General features: G+C 38.3%; 1 protein-coding gene across 1 annotated transcript; it reads right to left on the bottom strand.

Annotated features, from left to right (window-relative positions):
- Positions 1–3127: 3127 nt before the first annotated feature.
- On the bottom strand, positions 3128–7536 carry LOC109211755 (glutamate receptor 2.7-like). Its single transcript, XM_019375327.1, has 6 exons — positions 7220–7536; positions 6177–6956; positions 5486–6036; positions 4782–5094; positions 4059–4468; positions 3128–3768 (listed from the first exon to the last, which is right to left on the bottom strand). The coding sequence occupies exons 1-6, from the start codon at positions 7524–7526 to the stop codon at positions 3256–3258; spliced, it is 2874 nt and encodes a 957-aa protein (XP_019230872.1). The 5' UTR covers positions 7527–7536; the 3' UTR covers positions 3128–3255.
- Positions 7537–20067: the final 12531 nt, after the last annotated feature.

Raw genomic sequence — 20067 nt, 5'->3', positions numbered from 1 at the left:
TTGTATTTGTCAATAGTACCATCGTCTTTCATTTTCTTCTTGAAAATCCATTTAGAACCCAATGTTTTGTTACCTGGAGGAAGATCAACCAATTCCCAGGTATGGTTGTCAAAGGATTTAGACAGCGAGAAGGCTTTGACTATTTTGACACATACTCGCCGGTAATAAGAATTACATCCATTCGGATGCTAATAGCGTTAGCCGCCTTGTATGGTCTTCAAATCCTATCAAATGTATGTAAAAACAGCCTTCTTAAATGGTGATCTAGAGGAAGAAATTTACATGGACCAACCTGAAGGGTTTGTGGTTCCGGAAAAAGAAAAGAAGGTGTGTCGACTTGTTAAGTCCCTTTATGGACTAAAACAAGCACCCAAGCAATGGCATGCGAAATTTGACCAAACAATGTTGTCAAATGGCTTTAAGATTAATGAATGTGATAAATGTGTTTACATTAAGAACATTCCAAATCATATAGTCATTGTTTGCTTATATGTTGATGATATGCTAATAATGAGCAAAGACATTGCCGACATTCAAGCTACTAAGTGTATGCTTGCTAGTAAGTTTGATATGAAAGACTTAGGAGTTGCCGATGTAATTCTAGGAATTAAAATCCAGAGGACTCCTCAGGATCTAACTTTGTCTCAATCACATTACGTGAAAATGGTACTTGAAAAATTCAAACACTTGGAATTTAGAAGTGCAAGAACTCCAATTGACTTAAATTATCATCTTATAAAGAATAAAGGTGAAAGTACGTCTCAATTGGAGTATGCTCGTGTGTTGGGAAGCTTAATGTACATCATGAACTGTACACGACCTGATATAGCTTGTGCAATAAGTAAACTTAGTCGATTCACAAGTAATCCAAACAAACATCACTGGATGGCAATGAAACGAGTTCTGGGATATTTGGAGTATACCCAAGACTACGCTTTGCACTACAATAAATATCCTGCGGTTATCGAAGGATATAGCGATGCAAATTGGATAACCGGCTCAACAGAAACAAAATCCACAAGTGGATATGTTTTTACTGTTGGTGGAGGAGCAGTATCTTTGGAGTCTTCCAAACAAACGTGCATCGCTCGCTCTACAATGGAATCAGAGTTTATAGCTTTGGATAAAGCCGGTGAAGAAGATGAATGGCTTCAAAATTTCTTAGAAGACATTCCGTTCTGGCCAAAACCTTTGGCTCCTATTTGCATACATTGCGATAGTGAGGCTGCAATAGGACGGGCAGGGAGCGTTATGTATAACGGAAAGTCTCGTCATATACGATGAAGACATAACACCGTTAGACAACTACTTTCTAGTGGAATTATCACTATCAATTATGTAAGGTCAAAGGATAATGTGGCGGATCCGCTTACAAAAGGCTTAACTAGAGCGGGAGTTGAGAAATCATCTAAGGGAATGGGACTATGGCCGAGGACAAGTCAACATGACGGTAACTCTACCTAGAATTTTGGATGTTCCGAGATCTAGGTTCAAGGAGGTCAAACAAAGTTGTGATTGACCGATTCAACATTGTCAAAGTAAAATCTTTGGTCCCTTCTCGTGATGAAGACAATGTTCAGTAACAAGGATAGAACCTTACACGTTCTTTAATGATTACCTAAGTTTGATGTGGTATTTATCAAATAGTGTCAATCTAAAGGATTACACGTTTTGGAATCACTTATGTAAGTGTGAAGTGGAAGCCGCTTCAATGAGAATTCTGTAAGGCCAATTCTCTATGCACTTATGAAACCAGGCGGTGTTCATGGATAAAACGAACACAACAATGAGAACCAAAAGACGGTTAAGGGTTGATTGTGTGACATATTGTTGTCTAGGTATACACTAAAGTTCGACGGTTCAAAGATATCAAATCTACCGATTGACCGAGTATATCCGACATATGCTCACTACGGAAAGTTCAAAGGGAAACCTACTTATCCAGTTGCGATTAATCCTTACTTGCAAATCACACAGCTTTCATCTATGATCATTCTTGTTACAGCCATTCCCATTCATGTGGGGGATTGTTGGACTTTAAAGGCATTGAGCTTCAAAGACTTTAAGCATTGGGCTTTAAAGTATAAGAGTGTGAATTGGAAATGGTGGGAAATAAAATGGAGGGAAATAAAAATTTGAATGAAGTGAGCTTTTGACTTGCACTTTGTCCCTCATTGGTGAGGGACAACTACATTTGTGTGCTTATATATAGAATCACTTCTTAAAGCTCTTAAAAGGAGTTGAAGAGAATGAACCCTCGCGCCGTCGTCGTCGCTCGGCTCGGCTTCGGCTTTGGATTTGGATTTGGATTTGGATTTGGATTTGGATTTGGATTTGGATTTGGATTTGGAAATTGATCGATCGATAAGATTATTTTTTGAACAAAATTTATTTAATTAATTATTAAATGCCAGATCACTGCTGAAGATTCAGAAGGATAGTCTGGCCGCGGTCCTGGCGTAACCGCACCACTCTGGCCGCGGTCCTGGCGTTACCGCGGTAGGACCGCGGCAGGCCGCGTAAACTTCTGAAAAGGCACCTTTTCCAGAACAAACATCACACCTCTTCCAATAATTGCCTATAAATTCTGAGGCATGGCTTCGTTTTTAACACACCAAAAACATTACAGAACTTCCTTCTTTTTGAAAATACTGCATTCTAATTCGCAGTGTCTCTCTCTCAAATTCGTAAGTGTGATTTTGCTCCGTTCTTTAAGTTCGTTGGTATCCTGCAGTTTGTATTGCCACTGTTGCAGGAAGGTTTATTTCGTTTTATCCTGGGACGATTTAATCCATTACCTTGACAACGTGTGAGGGGGTTAAAATTCCTTAAGGACGCACAAGCAAATTGTGGACTCAGAATATTTCTTAATCTTTATTGTTTTTCCAATTTCTTTTATTCTTCTAACAGTTTTTCTGATTTTGTGTTTTAACACAGAAGCAACAACGATTCCGCAGGATATAATTCCTTTTAAGTCTTTTGAAACTTTTTGCGTGTCTATGCGTATATAGCTCTTGTGATTGTGTAGGCAATAACTAGAACTTTTTTGTTAAGATATCATCAATATCCAATTTATTACTTGTGTTCAAATGCTGTCTATGCTCATTGGAACAGAGTGAATCCTGCATGAATCATCCCAAAATCGAAGAGTTTAGATATCACTACATTCTTCCCAAATTCTGCTATTAGTTTCCTAGAGCACTTCTCTGCAATTCTGAGAAAAGGAGATTCTTTATTGCTATTTTTAATTTGAGCTTAAGTTGGATGGGCTTCATGCAAAGGTGGATTCCCTCCTTCCTCTTCTGGAAGGGGAAAAATCTGCTCTGGATTTGGCGGTTCATTCATTTGTGGAGGAGGAAGGTTGTCACGTGGACTTTGTGGACAATCCATATGTCCTGAAACTGCATCTCTCAGTTCAATATTGTTCTTGAATGTATGGCTATTATAGTCTTTTCTGTCAAAATTTCTAGCCAAGATTCTGATTCTTTCGTGGAACGAATGATTCGATCGTCTTATGATGTGCCAATGATCACGCATGAACGTTGTTAGAAAGATGAGGAGAGCCATAATTGCAGCAATTCCAGATATGACAAAGAGTCCCCAGAAGCTATCAAGGCCAAGACTATTGGAGTGAAGTGACGTGCTAGAATCTGAACAAATTGGTTGTCCAAACCATGCTTTCTCTATTTGTACCAACTTTTCACCTTCTGTTACACTCAAGACTGCTTTTGAAACATCATGTAATAGAGGAGATCCTATTGGGAATGCCTGTATGAAAATCATAATTCATAATATTAGGGACTAGAAAAGTGGAGCCTTGGCGTATCTGGTAAAATTGCTGCCATGTGACCAGGAGGTCACGGGTTTCGAGCCGTGAAAACAGCCTCTTGCAAAAACGCAGGGTAAGGCTGCATACGATAGACCCTTGTGATCCGGCCCTTCCACGGACCCCGGGCGTAGCAGGAGCTTAGCGCACCGGGCTGCCTTTTTTTATAATATTAGGGACCGGATGAAATCAAAAGAAAATGATTGTCAAGAAAAAAAAAGGAGTTACTTACAAAGCCAAAGCCATCGCTCTTATACATAGGTCCAACCATGGTATATTTCGAGCAATACGGAGTTGCTTGCAAAAGCTTCAGATAAGGAATCTCATCAAAAGCAGCAGCAATACCACCCTTTGCACTTCCTTTAGAGAGTAAATCAATACATTCCTCTGAAGTGTTATATTGTTTTAGCCTGTCCTCATCAAAGTTATTCTTTATTAGAAGTCCTTTTACAAAAGAACCCTGTTGGTAGCCCACATACTCCTTGTTCTTCTGAAGTTCTTTTATATCTGTAACAGTTGGCTGGAGGTTTTCAATTGTTAACGTTGATGTAAGACTTGCTGTGTAACTTGAAGTCAATATAAGTACTACTAGGAACCAGATGATCAACACAAACCTAGCCAAATTGCTTACTATCTTCTCCTCTGCAGTATCAAGAATCAAAACAGAAGAAAATTCAGAATAGAAGATTGAATTTTATGTAGTAATTAAATATTCCCTAGTTTTCCCATATACTCCCTTTATATCACTTTAAAATGCAGTGTTTGACTGGGCATGAAGTTTATGAAAGAAAAAGACTCTAGCACATACCAAAAGCGCCCTTAGAACTTGTGGTTTTAAACACATCATGACATTTCTATGACTTTACGAGCATATCATTAAAGGTAAATAAGAAGTTCAAATTCTAGAAATGTACTATACTTTTCGGAACATAAAGGAGGAGGAAAAAGTAAGTACTCTGTGCGAAGACCATAGATGCAAAGGAGAACCAAAAGATCATGCCAACTTGGTGAGAAGGAGGTCCTCTGAATTCTTCATTCACTCTGTGTTCAAGTAGCCAAATGACAAAACCAATGAAAACAAAAAAACAGAAGCTTGTTAACCACAGCTCCCAAGTCAATGGCTTCAAGAATACCCATGCTTTATTTCTGTTGTTGTCTTTGATTGGCACCATCATTGTCACTCCAGATTCTGTGTATGGTAATGTGAAATCAACATATTGTAACCTATTTGATCTAATGGTAGCGTCCCCAACAACAGCATCAAAGTTCTGTTCATTGGTTAATATTAGAATCAAATAAAAGTACACACACATATATATGCATGCAAGAAATGTATTTCACTAGACGTTTTCCAACGGACGTTCCCGTATAACTCCATCGGTACTTTAAGTGGACTTTGTAAATTAAACTCGAAGGGGAGCCTTGGCGTAACTGGTAAAGTTACATGCCACCAGGAGGTCACGGGTTCAAGCCGTGGAAACAGCCTCTTGCAGAAATACAGGGTAAGGCTGCGTACAATAGACCCTTGGGGTCAAACCCTTCCCCAAAACCTGTGCATAGCGGGAGCTTAGTGCACCGGGCTGCCATTTGTAATTAAACTCGATGAGTAATGGGTCTTGTCTTTGTCGAAAATATAGGGGAAAAAATTAAGAGATTTACCCCAAGAAATACTTGACGAACAAGATCATCGTAACTTTGAGTAGTCTTTGCACCAGGAGGTGCATAGGGAACAAATTCATAAGGAACAGAATAATTTAATTCTGACATCACTGCCTCAAAAACATCAATGCAGTAACCAGTTACTGTTGTTGTGTTAGTAGTAAAATCTCTTGTAACTTTCACAAACTCACTGAAACCATCCTTCACTGGAACTCCAATTTTCAGTTTCTTCCCATTTGTGGGAATCACCCAACCTTTAGGAAGAGAATTAGTGTCACCAGGCCATATAATAGACCCAAAATTCTCCTTAGAAATGGAATATCCACTTCTCAAATTCAGTTTTTTAACAATCCCATTTTCCCTTGTCCAAAAACCAATTCCTTTTGCACCATTACCAATCAGATTTATAATCTGATAAGCTGGTGACTGTAATTGACCATCAACGAGTTGAAAATCTCCGCTAAGTCCTTTGAAAGTAGTGTTTAGTATAGCTTGAAGAAGCTTCGGACCATCTTTGGAAACTCCAATAGTTTCAAGATCTGTTGCATTTCCTGAAAAATTTATAGAGGTTCAAAATCAAATCATTTTTTAATAACTCCAAACACGCCCAAGTTCAAAAGAGCTAGATTATGACTCGTTTATTTATTTTACCACTCAAGTTTGACTCAAACCGTCCATTTTCCACATGTACCTGAAATGTTTAGCTTCTGAAAAGGTGCTCCAGTGATTCTTGATTTCTCCACTGCCATGGCTAGTGCAGTGACTGAATCATAAGCCCATAGTCCAAACACATTCAATTCTGCATTAAGAATTGTTGGATTTTCTTGTTGAAACTTCAATTTCCATCTAGTAGTGAAATTCTCAAGCCTTTTGTTTCTCGGGACATGGGCTTTCACTCCAATAACTCCATGCATGGATTCAATAGCTGAAGAATCCATAGAAGTAAGTTCATCTGTCATAGCATCTGTAATAATCCAAACATACCCTTCACTCATCATTCCAAGTTCTTTGGCCTTAGTAAATATTTTGGCACCAAGCAGCGTTGTCATATGCACAACAAAAACACGAGTTTGCATACTCATTAACTTGTAAAGTTCGGATGTTATCTGATCATTAGTGGCGAATTCAGGAATAACACTTCGATAAGGGATACGTGCATTGATTTTTTCCAATGCATCCGCCAAGAATGGTATAATTCCTTCTCCAAATTGATTGTCAATGTATATAGGGACAACTTCTCTCCATCCAAAAGATTGGATAATGGAACTAACGGTTTGAACTTGAGAGGAATCACTTAGAGTGGCACGAATGAAATATGGACTACGAAATGATGAGAGGGAAGGACTTGTAGCTGAAAATGAGATGATTGGTACGTGAGATTTCTCTCCTAAACCAATTATGAAATCAGCTTGCATTGATGATGTTGGCCCTATTATGGCTTCCACTTCGACATTCTTCAATAGGTCAATTGCTGCATTAATTTACAGAGAATGCAAGAATCAACGAAAGTATGTGACAGCAACAACGTCTCTCTGAATTCACATAATTCCATGCACTAATTAGTTAACATAATTCTATGCACTAATAGTACAAAAAGCATTTACACAATCCGATTAATTAGTTAATCTATAACAACATGTAATTCTTCTTATAAAGTCTGATATGGTGACCGGGAAAATAGAGTATACTTAACCTACTCTAAGTAAGAAATTCGTATATATATACGAAACTTACCTGCTGCAGCAGCAGCAACAACGTTACTATTCGAGTCACGGGTATGGAGAACCAGTCTGGTCTTATAATCAGAGCCATGATCAGAGCTATAAAAATCAGATAAAGCCATAGAAATACAGCTTAAACCCATATTTCCAACCCATGCATCCATGTCCATCACAACTCCAACATTTATGGGAACTGTTTTTCTTTTTTGTGCCATGGCCATTTTCATGGAGAAAAGTATTCCTAAACATAGGAAAAAGAAAGAGAAAGAGGAAATGAAAGAAGAGACTGAGAAAAAGACTTTGCAGGTATTCTTTCTCATCTTGACAATAGATGCCTTTGAGTCTGATTATTTGGACTGTTTGTGTTATATATATATATATAGAGAGAGATTTGACTACTATTCATTATGGCATTTTAATAATAAGTTCACCTAGCTACAAATTTTAGGAATAATTCTTGGGGTTATCTTAAATCAGTGTTGGTAGAGCTTCGATACAATAAGGGGTTCGGCGGAACCCAATGGCTTTAGTCCAAATCATATAGTTGTCTGAAGAAATTTATTGAATAGGTACAAATTCTTACTTTAGAAACTAGTAACATAAAAAAGTTAGAATTCGGAACCCGGTTACTTCAAATCCGGGCACCGCCTCTTGGTACTGAGATAGAATTTAAATTCTTTTGATGCTTGTGTAGCTTTCAAATGTATAGTATACTCCCTTAGTTTTAATTTATGTGATGCATTTTCTTTGAACATAAAGTTTAAGAGAGAAAAACTTCTTTTAACATATACTATTAAAAGTTTACTTGGTAAAAGCCAAAACATTGATCCAGAATTCGAAGAAAGTGACATAGGAGAAGAAAACTAGACTATATATTGAATAAAAACGTAGTACAAATTAAAGTGACTGAGATTTTATTAAGTCAACTGAATGGGTTGAAAAAATGTAGATAACGCTAAGTTAAAGCCTGGAATTTGAATAATCAACTATTATTGTTGAGTCGAGTTGTATTCATTGACTATCACAATCTCCAAATGATTCGTAAGGGGACAACATCATAGAAAAGGACTTGCAAATTAAATCTAACAACGTACTATATTTTGGTGAATATATTTTTCAGTTTTGAATTTATTAACCTAATACTTTTGGGAACTTTACACAAATAGCATGTTGGATTCACTACTTACATTTTTTTATCGGTATAAATAAATTATAAAAACAAGCATAGCAACCTCTCAAATTGGCAAAAAGTAAAATTGAAACCATAATTCTTTCTTAATTGCTTAAAATATTTTAGAATATATAGGTCGCATGTCAACCAAAATAAAGTAGCAAACATGACTGCTCAACTTGTTCAGTTTTGAAGAGAATTTGTCTTTGACTTTTATTGCATTTCGTTTTCAAAATCCTGAGTTCACTTTCTGTAAACTGACACGGGTATACATAGACCTGGTTGGTTCGGATTTTTCAATTACAAAATTAAATCAATGATGTCGGGTTTTTAAATCTACTAGTCTTAGAGTACGCGCTTTGCGCGTGTACCCTATATCATGAATATACAAGTTTAAAAGAATTAAGTAACTGTGTTAAATAATTGGTTTGAGTTATTGAAATTATTGAAAAAGATCTAAGCTCCTAAAAATTATAAATACTGATCCAATTTAGCTAGATCAATAAATAAAGAAATTATGTCTCACATATGCATTATTGTAGTTTCTCGGGACATATGTGATATCTTATGAAAATCATTGCTATTTTTGTTACCTAATCAATTTTGCTCTATTTTTTATTTCTTTCATTGTCAATGCTCTTCTATGGAAATAAATTGATGTACCACAAGAGATTTATCAATTTAGAAAATAATTTTACTTATATGATAATTTTTAAAAAAGAATTAGATTGAATTATTTTGCTAATTACTACCATTTCTAGTTTATATGGATCTTTTTGCTTTTCAAGAATTAATTTGACTATTTTTTGAAGCTAAATTGGTTTAGAATAACTTGATATTTTAAAGTTAAAAATATTTAGATATTCAAAACTTATACGAGAAATACTATAAGTTGCAATTTTTCTTGTGTCAATATGATTAAAAAAAATTAGACTTTTGGTCAAAGTTTATATAGTTTGAAGCTTCATAAACTATTTTACATAAACTGAAACCAAGGGAGTAATTAATCAAAGACTTAATTATTTGTTCTCAATTTTAAAAAGAAATAGTTTTTTTTTCCATTGCGGCTTCGTACTTTTGTAATAATGTAAAAGAGATAGATAATTCTTAAACTCCTTTCCTACTCGAATAATATTTTTCTATCAATTTTTGTATAATATTCAAAATTTACATTCACTAATTTAAAAAATACTTAATTGAGTATAAACCTCTCACTCTTTAGCAATAATAAATTACAAAAGCTTCCCCTTGGAATTCTAAATGCCCTATATGAAGAATAAATGTCAAACTTTTCATTGAAATTATAGTTAGTAAACGTAAGAAGAAAAAACGCAATAATCCTATTTATCCAAAACGATATTTTTTTACTGTCCTAAATATTAGGATTTTTTATGTAATTCAAATAAGGAAAGCTTTAATAATCAAGATTTTAGCTAATTTTAAAGTCCTAAATATTAGAAAAATAGCTAAATTACCATTTTGTCTAATATAAAATCTATTTTTAAAGGGTAAAAAAGACGAACGACATTTCACTAAGGGCCTTCATGCTTTTAATATAGTATATAGATATACCAAATCAAACCAACAAAGTCGGGTTTTTCAATGTCGGTTTTTTCAGTTTTTCCGAATTTTCGGGTTTTTTTCCAGTAAAGTCTTTATAGCACAAAATATGTAACTTGTGCTCCAAATATATTTTATAGTCCTAGTAAGATACAACTACATAATGTATTTTCCAAGAAAATAACAGAATAATATGAGATAAGTCATAACATTATACTAAAATATTCAATAACAAAGATAACAAAATTGCATAAAGCAAATATTGTTAATTAATAAGCCATAATAAAAATTAACATAATCTAAAAATACTACTTATGTAGGTCATGCTATATAAGTATAGCTAATAAGTACTATTAATTACATAACTAAGCACTAAAGAAAAAGATAAACTAAGTTATGCATTTTTATTATAAACCACTGTAAAATTAAAAAATCGATATCCAACACTATCATCATTCCTAGTGTTGAATTGAATTTTGTTTTAGCATTAATATTGATTTGAACTTTAATTTATTTAATTTACTAAATTTATGGGCTATAAATTTATTTACCATTCAAGAATATTAAGTTCAAACTTAAAATAATACGTTAAAAGATAAAACCGTGAAACAGTTTAAAAAGTATTTATAAATTATATTACAATAAATATTTATATGTATAAAATAATTTTTTTAAATTGTATAAATGTACTATCGGGTTGGTTTGGTTCCGGTTTGACTTTTTTTAGTTAAAAATCAAACACGATCAATTATGGTCGGATTTTTTTTCCAATACCAAACCACAATTGATTTTTTTTTTCTTTTTTGTTTGACTCGAATTATTGATTTGATGCAGTTTATCGGTTTTTGTTGTACACCCCTTAACTCAGGATTTGTTTATCATTAATCAAAATGGAGACATTTTCTAAACTAACTATGATATTGTTATTTTTATTCCCCTAATAAGAGTTTACTTTTGACCAATTCCACAGATCCTAGCTAGTTCTGGTCTAGCTAATAAGAATTATATAACGTACATGAGCCATTTATGCAAAGCACATAAGTCGCTATAACGTGGGAATTTTATTTTCTCCTAATCTTTCTTTTCTTCTTTTTCTATTTAATTTGTAATTTGTAAAGATCCCAGTACCCTTGATTTATTTAGTAAGATATTGAGAATTGACTTTGAAATATTCACAATTTGAAGTCCCTAACTGCAAAGGGAAATGTTATCCTGTAATTTATATATTATCTGCTAATTACAGGTTAGCTCAAGAATTAGTTAATGCTACTTGCTCGATGACCTTTTCAGAAATAAAATAATAGAATAATAAAATCAATTGAAAGATTGCATTCAACTATTCAAATCACAGCTCACAAGAGCCAAGAAATATTGTTTAATTACCAAATACCAATTGGGTGCGAGTAAATTTTTACCCCTGATTGGCAGTGCTAAAAGCAAGAATCCATTGCGTCCAATTTTATGCAGTTTCGAATTAATGTTTGGATAATGTTCTAAACGTTCCAGTGGAAGATAGTTTATCGGAAATTATTTTCGAAAATGTTTTAGAATTTTTTAAAAAGAGTTTCCTCTAATTTTATCACCATAAATATCTAGCTTTGATAATATTATATGAAGTACTAGGTGGAAAAAATAAGTAGAAATGACACCAAGTAGCCCCTCTAAAGGGCTGCAATTTAGGAATTAGCCCGTGTATTCTGAATTTCAGTTTTTCAGTTCAATTTTTCAGGATAAAAATGTCCTAAGTTATCCTAAAGCTAAGATTTTTAGTTTAAAATTTTAGGACAAAATAAGTAATGACTAATCTCTAAATACCATCCCTAAGAATGACTATCTATGCACTTGCGCCAAAAAATAATGAACAGATACTATTAAGGGCCACTTTCATGGTTTTTTTTGGGTAATAAGGGTTAATAATAGGAAAAATTACGCGACACATCAAACATTTACACTGTATTTATTATTCGTAGCTATACTTTCAGCAAATTTACTATTCATAACTATATTTGAATCTTATGGCAAATCCATAAAATAAGAGATTAATTATTTTGAACTGAAACAAGAGAGCACAAGCTCTCGTAGCTCAGTTGGTTAGAGCGCCCAATAGTTAGCAATGGTCTTGAGTTTGATTCTCAACAAGAATACTTTATTTTTCTGTATTTCTGTATTTCGCCTTAGTTGTATTCGTTGCACGAACAAATATGTGTATCGACTTACGTGCATGGTTGGATTCTGTTTCCGGATGAAAGGGAGTCGAATTGAAAGAAGGAATCTAGTTTTGGAAGCTTAAGCAGTGAGAATTTGACCGGATTTTGACTTTTAAGTAGACGACTCCGGAATAAGTTTTGGATGATGTCAGTAGCTTCGTATGGTGATTTTGGACTTAGACGTGCATTCGGATTTGGATTTGGAGGCCCGTAGGGTAATTTGAGGCATTTCGGCGAAAGTTGGAAAAGTTGAAGTTGGGAAAATGGAGAGGTTTGACCCATAGTTGACTTTTGTGTTATCAAGGCCGGAATGGGATTCCGAAAGTTGGAACAGCTCTGTTATGTCATTTGGGACTTGCCTGCAAAATTTGGTGTCGTTTGGAGTTGATTTGATATGGTTCGGATGCTTGGTTGCAATTCTAGAAGTTCTTGAAGTTTATTGCAATTTTCATGCGTTTTGGCATCCGATTTGTGGTTCTAGAGGTTATTTTGGTGTTCCGATCGCAAAAGCGAGTTTGTATTATGTATTCAGATGTCACGACCCGGATTTCGCACCATCGGGAGTCGTGATGGCGCCTACTGTTGGAGCTAGGCAAGCCAAACATTTAAACATTTTCGGATAACAACATAACAATAATAAAATACCGAGCCTTTAAATACATGCGGAAGTCTTTTAAAACATAAATAACTGAAAACCCAAAATACGGAGGTCTAATGTTTCACTACCCAAGACTGGAATCGCTGCCTCACGAACCACTAAAGAGTGCTACAAACAAGTCCGGATAGAACAATACATAATGTCTGTCTCGGTACAATGAAAACAAACAAAAAATATTGAAAGGGACTTCGGCCTGCGGACGCCAGCTAGGCTACCTCGTAAGTCCCTGGACTGAAGAGGGCTCCCGATCAACTACTGTTGTGATCCAAGAGCTGCTCCGGTACAGTAATCTGTGCAAAAAGCACAGAAGTGTAGCATCAGCACAACCGACCCCATAGTACCTGGCCTAACCCCGGCGAAGTAGTGACGAGGCTAGACAGGACTACCAAGTCAACCTGTTCAGTTCAATATATATATATATATATATATATATATATATATATATATATATATATTATATATATATATATATGCAATAAAGGAAAGAATACCGAAATTAAACAGTTAACTAGGGAGGGAAGCATGCTGTGGGGGAGAACAAACCGGATATAAAGTCATCAACTAAAGTAAGAAACATGACCATAACAATAATTTACAAAAAAAGAAGGAGAATCAACAGTTGCACGGCATCAACCTTCGTGCTTTTACTCTCAGTCTCACCAAAAACAATCAAATAGAATGCATGGAATCACCCTTCGTGCTTTTCCTCACATAACTCTCATTTCATGGCACGGAATGATCCTTCGTGCAGTTATAGTCAAATCAGAGCACGGAATGTCCCTTCGTGCATAAATAATCAAAACATGGAACGGAATGACCCTTCGTGCAAATATAATCAAAACATGGCACGGAATGACCCTTCGTGCATTATCACTCTTCCTCACCCAAACAACAATCACAACCAAACGGGCGAGGGAATAAGCAGATAATAAGAAATGTCCCGGCAAGGGATAACACAATTAAATAGCTAAATCCCGGCAAGGGAAGTAAAAACAACAACTTTCACATCCCGGCAAGGGATTAATCATATCTCTTTCCGTTTCTTTCATTTCTCACTCAATAGCATTTTTATTGTTCGAGCCAACGCTCCAAAGAATTTACAATTCATAACCAATCCTCAAACTCTTCACATTATGTAGAATTCATCAATTAGCATAGAAGAGTCTCAAAAATATCAGAAATACGTGCAAACAAGGACCCACGGTCATGCTAGACACCGGTGTATAGATACTCGTCACCATGCCTATACACCGTACTCGATCATTTAGCAATTAACAATTAATAAGACTTTAATCCTATTCCCTTAAGCCAAAGTTAGATCAAACACTTACCTCGGTCCAAAGAATAGCAATCAATCCTCAAATACCGACTTTCCTCTACAATCCGACTTCGAAACAATGATATCTAGGCATAATTAATTCAATAGTATCAATAAAGACTCAATGGCAACATCCCATAGCCTAGATATGAATTTCCTAACATTCTTCCAAAAATACCAAAAATCGACCCCGGGCCCGCTTNGCCATCTCAACTCTGCGGGCCGCATTGGCCGCCTCCTGAAAAGAAATCTCACTACCAGCTCCCATAACCATCTGGAGACGGATCGGCTGAATCAATCCATCAATAAACCTCCGCACCCTCTCTCGCTCTGTGGGGAGTATAACAATAGCATGGCGTGCCAAATCAATGAACCGAGTCTCATACTGCGTGACTGTCATAGTGCCCTGCTGGAGGCGCTCGAACTGCCTGCGGAGAGCCTCTCGCTGAGAAACTGGGAGAAACTTCTCCAAAAACAACTCTGCAAACTGATCCCATGTCAATGCTGGCGACCCTGCTGGTCTAGATAAGCAATAGTCCCTCCACCAAGTCTTGGCGGATCCTGCAAGCCGAAAGGTGGCGAAGTCGACCCCATTGGTCTCCACAATACCCATAGTCCTAAGGATCTCATGGCAGCTGAATAAGAAATCCTGTGGATCCTCTGAAGAAGCACCGGTGAATATGGTGGTGAAGAGCTTGGAGAACCTATCAAGTCTCCACAAAGCATCCGAAGACATAGCCGCTCCATCGCCGGTCGGAGTCACAATACCCGGCTGAACCGCCACAGCTGGCTGAACCACTGGAACCTGAGCCTGGGGAGCTACCTGCCCCGGAGTACGTGTAGCAGGAGTCTGAACCCCTCCTCCAGCCTGAGAAGTGGCTGGTGCTACTGGAAGCAAACCCGCTCTAGTGACGCTCTCCACAAAGCCTACCAATCTGAACAGAGCGTCCTGAAGAACTGGGGTGGCTATGAACCCCTCTGGGACCTGAGCTGGGCCCACCGGAGCTGCTGGGGCTGGAGCCTCCTCATCATAATCAACATGAGGCTCCACCGCTGGGACTGCTGCTCGGGGCTGAGCTCTGCCCCGGCCTCGGCCTCTGGCACGGCCTCGGCCTCTGCCCCTCGCAGGAGCTGCTGCTGGGGGCTCGGGCTGCTGCGCGGTAGAAGAGGAAGCACGTGTTCTCGCCATCTGCAAAAGAATAAAGTAGAAAGACAATCAGTGTTTGAGAAACAGAATCGCACAACGGGAAAGAACACAAGTGAAACTTTTCCTAACTCCGTAGCCTCTGGGGATAAATACAGACGTCTCCGTACCGATCCCTCAGACTCTACCAAGTTTGTCCGTGAGTAGCGAGACCTATGTAACCTAGAGCTCTGATACCAACTTGTCACGACCTGAATTTCCTACCATCGGGAGTCGTGATGGCGCCTACTGTTGGACCTATGCAAGCCAAATATTTAAACATTTTCGGATAACAACATAACAATAATAAAATACCAAGCCTTTAAATACATGCGGAAGTCTTTTAAAACATAAATAACTGAAAACCCAAAATGCGGAGGTCTAATGTTTTACTACCCAAGACTGGAATCGCTGCCTCACGAACCACTAAAGAGTGCTACAAAAAAGTCTGGATACAACAATACATAATGTCTGTCTCGGTACAATGAAAACAAAGAGAAAATATGGAAAGGGACTTCGGCCTGCGGACGCCAGCTAGGCTATCTCGTAAGTCCCTGGACTGAAGAGGGCTCCCGATCAACTATTGCTGTGGTCCAAGAGCTGCTCCGGTACAGTAATCTGTGCAAAAAGCACAGAAGTGTAGCATCAGCACAACCGACCCCATGTGCTGGTAAGTGCCTGGCCTAACCCCGGCGAAGTATTGACGAGGCTAGACAGGACTACCAAGTCAACCTGTGCAGTTCAATATATATATATATATATGCAATAAAGGAAAGAATACCGAAATTAAACAGTTAACTAAGGAGGGAAGCATGCTGTGGGGGAGTACAAACCGGATATAAAGTCATCAACTTAAGTAAGAAACAGGCCATAACAATAATTTACAAAGAAAAAAATAGGAGAATCAACAGTTGCACGGCATCAACCTTCATGCTTTTACTCTCAGTCTCACCAAAAACAATCAAATAGAATGCACGGAATCACCCTTTGTGCTTTTCCTCACATAACTCTCATTTCATCGCACGGAATGATCCTTCGTGCAGTTATAGTCAAATCAGAGCACGGAATGTCCCTTCGTGCATAAATAATCAAAACATGGAACGGAATGACCCTTCGTGCAAATATAATCAAAACATGGCACGGAATGACCCTTCGTGCATTATCACTCTTCCTCACCCAAACAACAATCACAACCAAACGGGCGAGGTTATAAGCAGATAATAAGAAATGTCCCGGCAAGGGATAACACAATTAAATAGCTAAATCCCGGCAAGGGAGTAACAACAACAACTTTCACATCCCGGCAAGGGAGATAATCAATATACTAAAACCATCCCGGCAAGGGATTAATCATATCTCTTTCCATTTCTTTCATTTATTACTCAATAGTATTTTTATTGTTCGAACCAACGCTCCAAAGAATTTACCATTCATAACCAATCCTCAAACTCTTCACATTATGTAGAATTCATCAATTAGCATAGAAGAGCCTAACAAATATCAGGAATATGTGCAAACAAGGACCCACGGTCATGCTAGACACCGGTGTATAGATACTCGTCACCATGCCTATACACCGTACTCGATCATTTAGCAATTAGCAAATAATGACACTCTAATCCTATTCCTTCAAGCCAAAATTAGATCAAACACTTACCTCGAATGCTCCAAACTCAACTCAATCCTCTAATATAGCTTTACCCCTCGAATCCGCCACCAAACCGCTCGAATCAATCGTTTTGAAGAAGTAGAATCGTTTGGAAAATCGCCTCTTATGTTTTGGGTTTTGAAAAAGTGAAAAATGACTGAAAATTCCGACTTTATATACTGTACTGGAGACCCGGCGCGGACCGCACAAAAATGCCCCGCGGCCGCGCCGGGGAAGGGTGGGGAGCCCACTCTCTGTACCTACCCAGCGCGGACCGCACTGATTTGGTGCGCGGCCGCGCTGGGCGACCTAGGACTACTGGCCCTCTGAACCTAGCCACGCGGACCGCGCAGAAATGCACCGCGGCCGCGCGGCTTCCAGCGCGGACCGCGCGGAAATGACCGCGGCCGCGCTGGGGGCCTGCAACACCTGGACCTGCAAATTTCTGATACTTTTAAGTCTAAGACCCTCCCGGGGTCCACTCAAAACTCACCCGAGCCCTCGGGGCTCCAAACCAGACATGCACATAACTCCAAAAACATCCTACGGACTCATCCGTGCGATCAAATCACCAAAAAAAACATCGAATTAGGCCTCAAGACCCATGATTTCCTTCCAAGTTCCATGAAACATCAAATTTTACTGCTTCTATCTCAAAACACGTCAAATGACGTCCAAATCTAACCAAACTTCACAGCAATTGCTTAACTCATATTTAAGACTTGTGCCGGGCATCGGAACCAAAATACGAGCCCAACAGCACAGTCTTCTAAACAATTAACACTTTCCAATTCTTTAATTATTTTCAGAAAACAATTTCACGTAAAAATTCATTNCAATAATTTACAAAGAAAAAAATAGGAGAATCAACAGTTGCACGGCATCAACCTTCATGCTTTTACTCTCAGTCTCACCAAAAACAATCAAATAGAATGCACGGAATCACCCTTCGTGCTTTTCCTCACATAACTCTCATTTCATGGCACGGAATGATCCTTCGTGCAGTTATAGTCAAATCAGAGCACGGAATGTCCCTTCGTGCATAAATAATCAAAACATGGCACGGAATGACCCTTCGTGCAAATATAATCAAAACATGGCACGGAATGACCCTTCGTGCATTATCACTCTTCCTCACCCAAACAACAATCACAACCAAACGGGCGAGGTTATAAGCAGATAATAAGAAATGTCCCGGCAAGGGATAACACAATTAAATAGCTAAATCCCGGCAAGGGAGTAAAAACAACAACTTTCACATCCCGGCAAGGGAGATAATCAATATACTAAAACCATCCCGGCAAGGGATTAATCATATCTCTTTCCATTTCTTTCATTTATTACTCAATAGTATTTTTATTGTTCGAACCAACGCTCCAAAGAATTTACCATTCATAACCAATCCTCAAACTCTTCACATTATGTAGAATTCATCAATTAGCATAGAAGAGCCTAAAAAATATCAGGAATATGTGCAAACAAGGACCCATGATCATGCTAGACACCGGTGTATAGATACTCGTCACCATGCCTATACACCGTACTCGATCATTTAGCAATTAGCAAATAATGACACTCTAATCCTATTCCTTCAAGCCAAAATTAGATCAAACACTTACCTCGAATGCTCCAAACTCAACTCAATCCTCTAATATAGCTTTACCCCTCGAATCCGCCACCAAACCGCTCGAATCAATCGTTTTGAAGAAGTAGAATCGTTTGGAAAATCGCCTCCTATGTTTTGGGTTTTGAAAAAGTGAAAAATGACTGAAAATCCCGACTTTATATACTGTACTGGAGACCCGGCGCGGACCGCACAAAAATGCCCCGCGGTCGCGCCGGGGAAGGGTGGGGAGCCCACTCTCTGTACCTACCCAGCGTGGACCGCACTGATTTGGTGCGCGGCCGCGCTGGGCGACCTAGGACTACTGGCTCTCTGAACCTAGCCACGCGGACCGCGCAGAAATGCACCGCGGCCGCGCTGGGGGCCTGCAACACCTGGACCTGCAAATTTCTGATACTTTTAAGTCTAAGACCCTCCCGGGGTCCACTCAAAACTCACCCGAGCCCTCGGGGCTCCAAACCAGACATGCACATAACTCCAAAAACATCCTACGGACTCATCCGTGCGATCAAATCGCCAAAACAACATCGAATTAGGCCTCAAGACCCATGATTTCCTTCCAAGTTCCATGAAACATCAAATTTTACTGCTTCTATCTCAAAACACGTCAAATGACGTCCAAATCTAACCAAACTTCACAGCAATTGCTTAACTCATATTTAAGACTTGTGCCGGGCATCGGAACCAAAATACGAGCCCAACAGCACAGTCTTCTAAACAATTAACACTTTCCAATTCTTTAATTATTTTCAGAAAACAATTTCACGTAAAAATTCATTCCTCGGACTCGGGACCTCGGAATTTGATTCCGGGCACACCCCCAAGTCTCATATTTTCCTACGGACCCTCCGGGACAGTCGAATCACGAGTCCGTGTCCGTTTGTCCAAAACATTGACCGAAGTCAAACGTAAATCAATTAAAACATCAAAATTTTATTATTTTCCTCACAAATTCATATTTAAACATTCCGGCTACGCGCCCGGACTGCGCACACAAACTCGAGGCAACCCCCAAGTGAGGTTTTCACGGCCTCAGAAATACAGAGTGAGTAGGAATGCAGGTGATGACCCTTTGGGTCGTCACATCAGACTTGTGCGGGTGTTTGGTTTGGAGCCTCGGGGGCTTGGGTGAGTTTTTGATTAGTTTCGGATTTTTTTGTTAAACTTTATGTGTGCTGGTTCTGGTTTTCTCGCATTTGCGAGGTTTTGGTCGCAATTGCGACTACCGCAATTGCGAGGTAGTCAACGCTATTGCGAACACGGGCTGCTGGGTACTGGGTAGCATTTGCAAAGAAAATCCCGCATTTGCGAAGCTCTCAGAGTTTGCATTTGCGAACTCCCTATCGCATTTGCGATGAAAACAGTACTACTCCAGGCTTCGCATTTGCGAAGATTTCTTCGATTTTGCGAGTTCGCATTTGCGAATCTGGTGTCGCAAATGCGACATCTGTAGCCTGCTAAAAGTTGGGTATTCCGCGTTTTTGCTCATTTT

Source organism: Nicotiana attenuata, unplaced genomic scaffold, assembly GCF_001879085.1.
Source record: "Nicotiana attenuata strain UT unplaced genomic scaffold, NIATTr2, whole genome shotgun sequence".
Classification (NCBI taxonomy): domain Eukaryota; kingdom Viridiplantae; phylum Streptophyta; class Magnoliopsida; order Solanales; family Solanaceae; genus Nicotiana; species Nicotiana attenuata.
The sequence above is the reverse complement of the archived record's forward strand: the minus strand, read 5'-3'. Positions and strand labels throughout refer to the sequence as shown.

Excerpts from the sequence above, each read along its gene's own strand:
- LOC109211755 (XM_019375327.1), bottom strand. The coding sequence starts at position 7,526 with ATGAGAAAGAATACCTGCAAAGTCTTTTTCTCAGTCTCTTCTTTCATT. Across the intron at positions 6,037-6,176 it reads TCAGAAGCTAAACATTTCAG|GAAATGCAACAGATCTTGAA; the intron begins GTACATGTGGAA and ends TAAATTTTTCAG. Across the intron at positions 4,469-4,781 it reads ATCTATGGTCTTCGCACAGA|AGGAGAAGATAGTAAGCAAT; the intron begins GTACTTACTTTT and ends TTGATACTGCAG.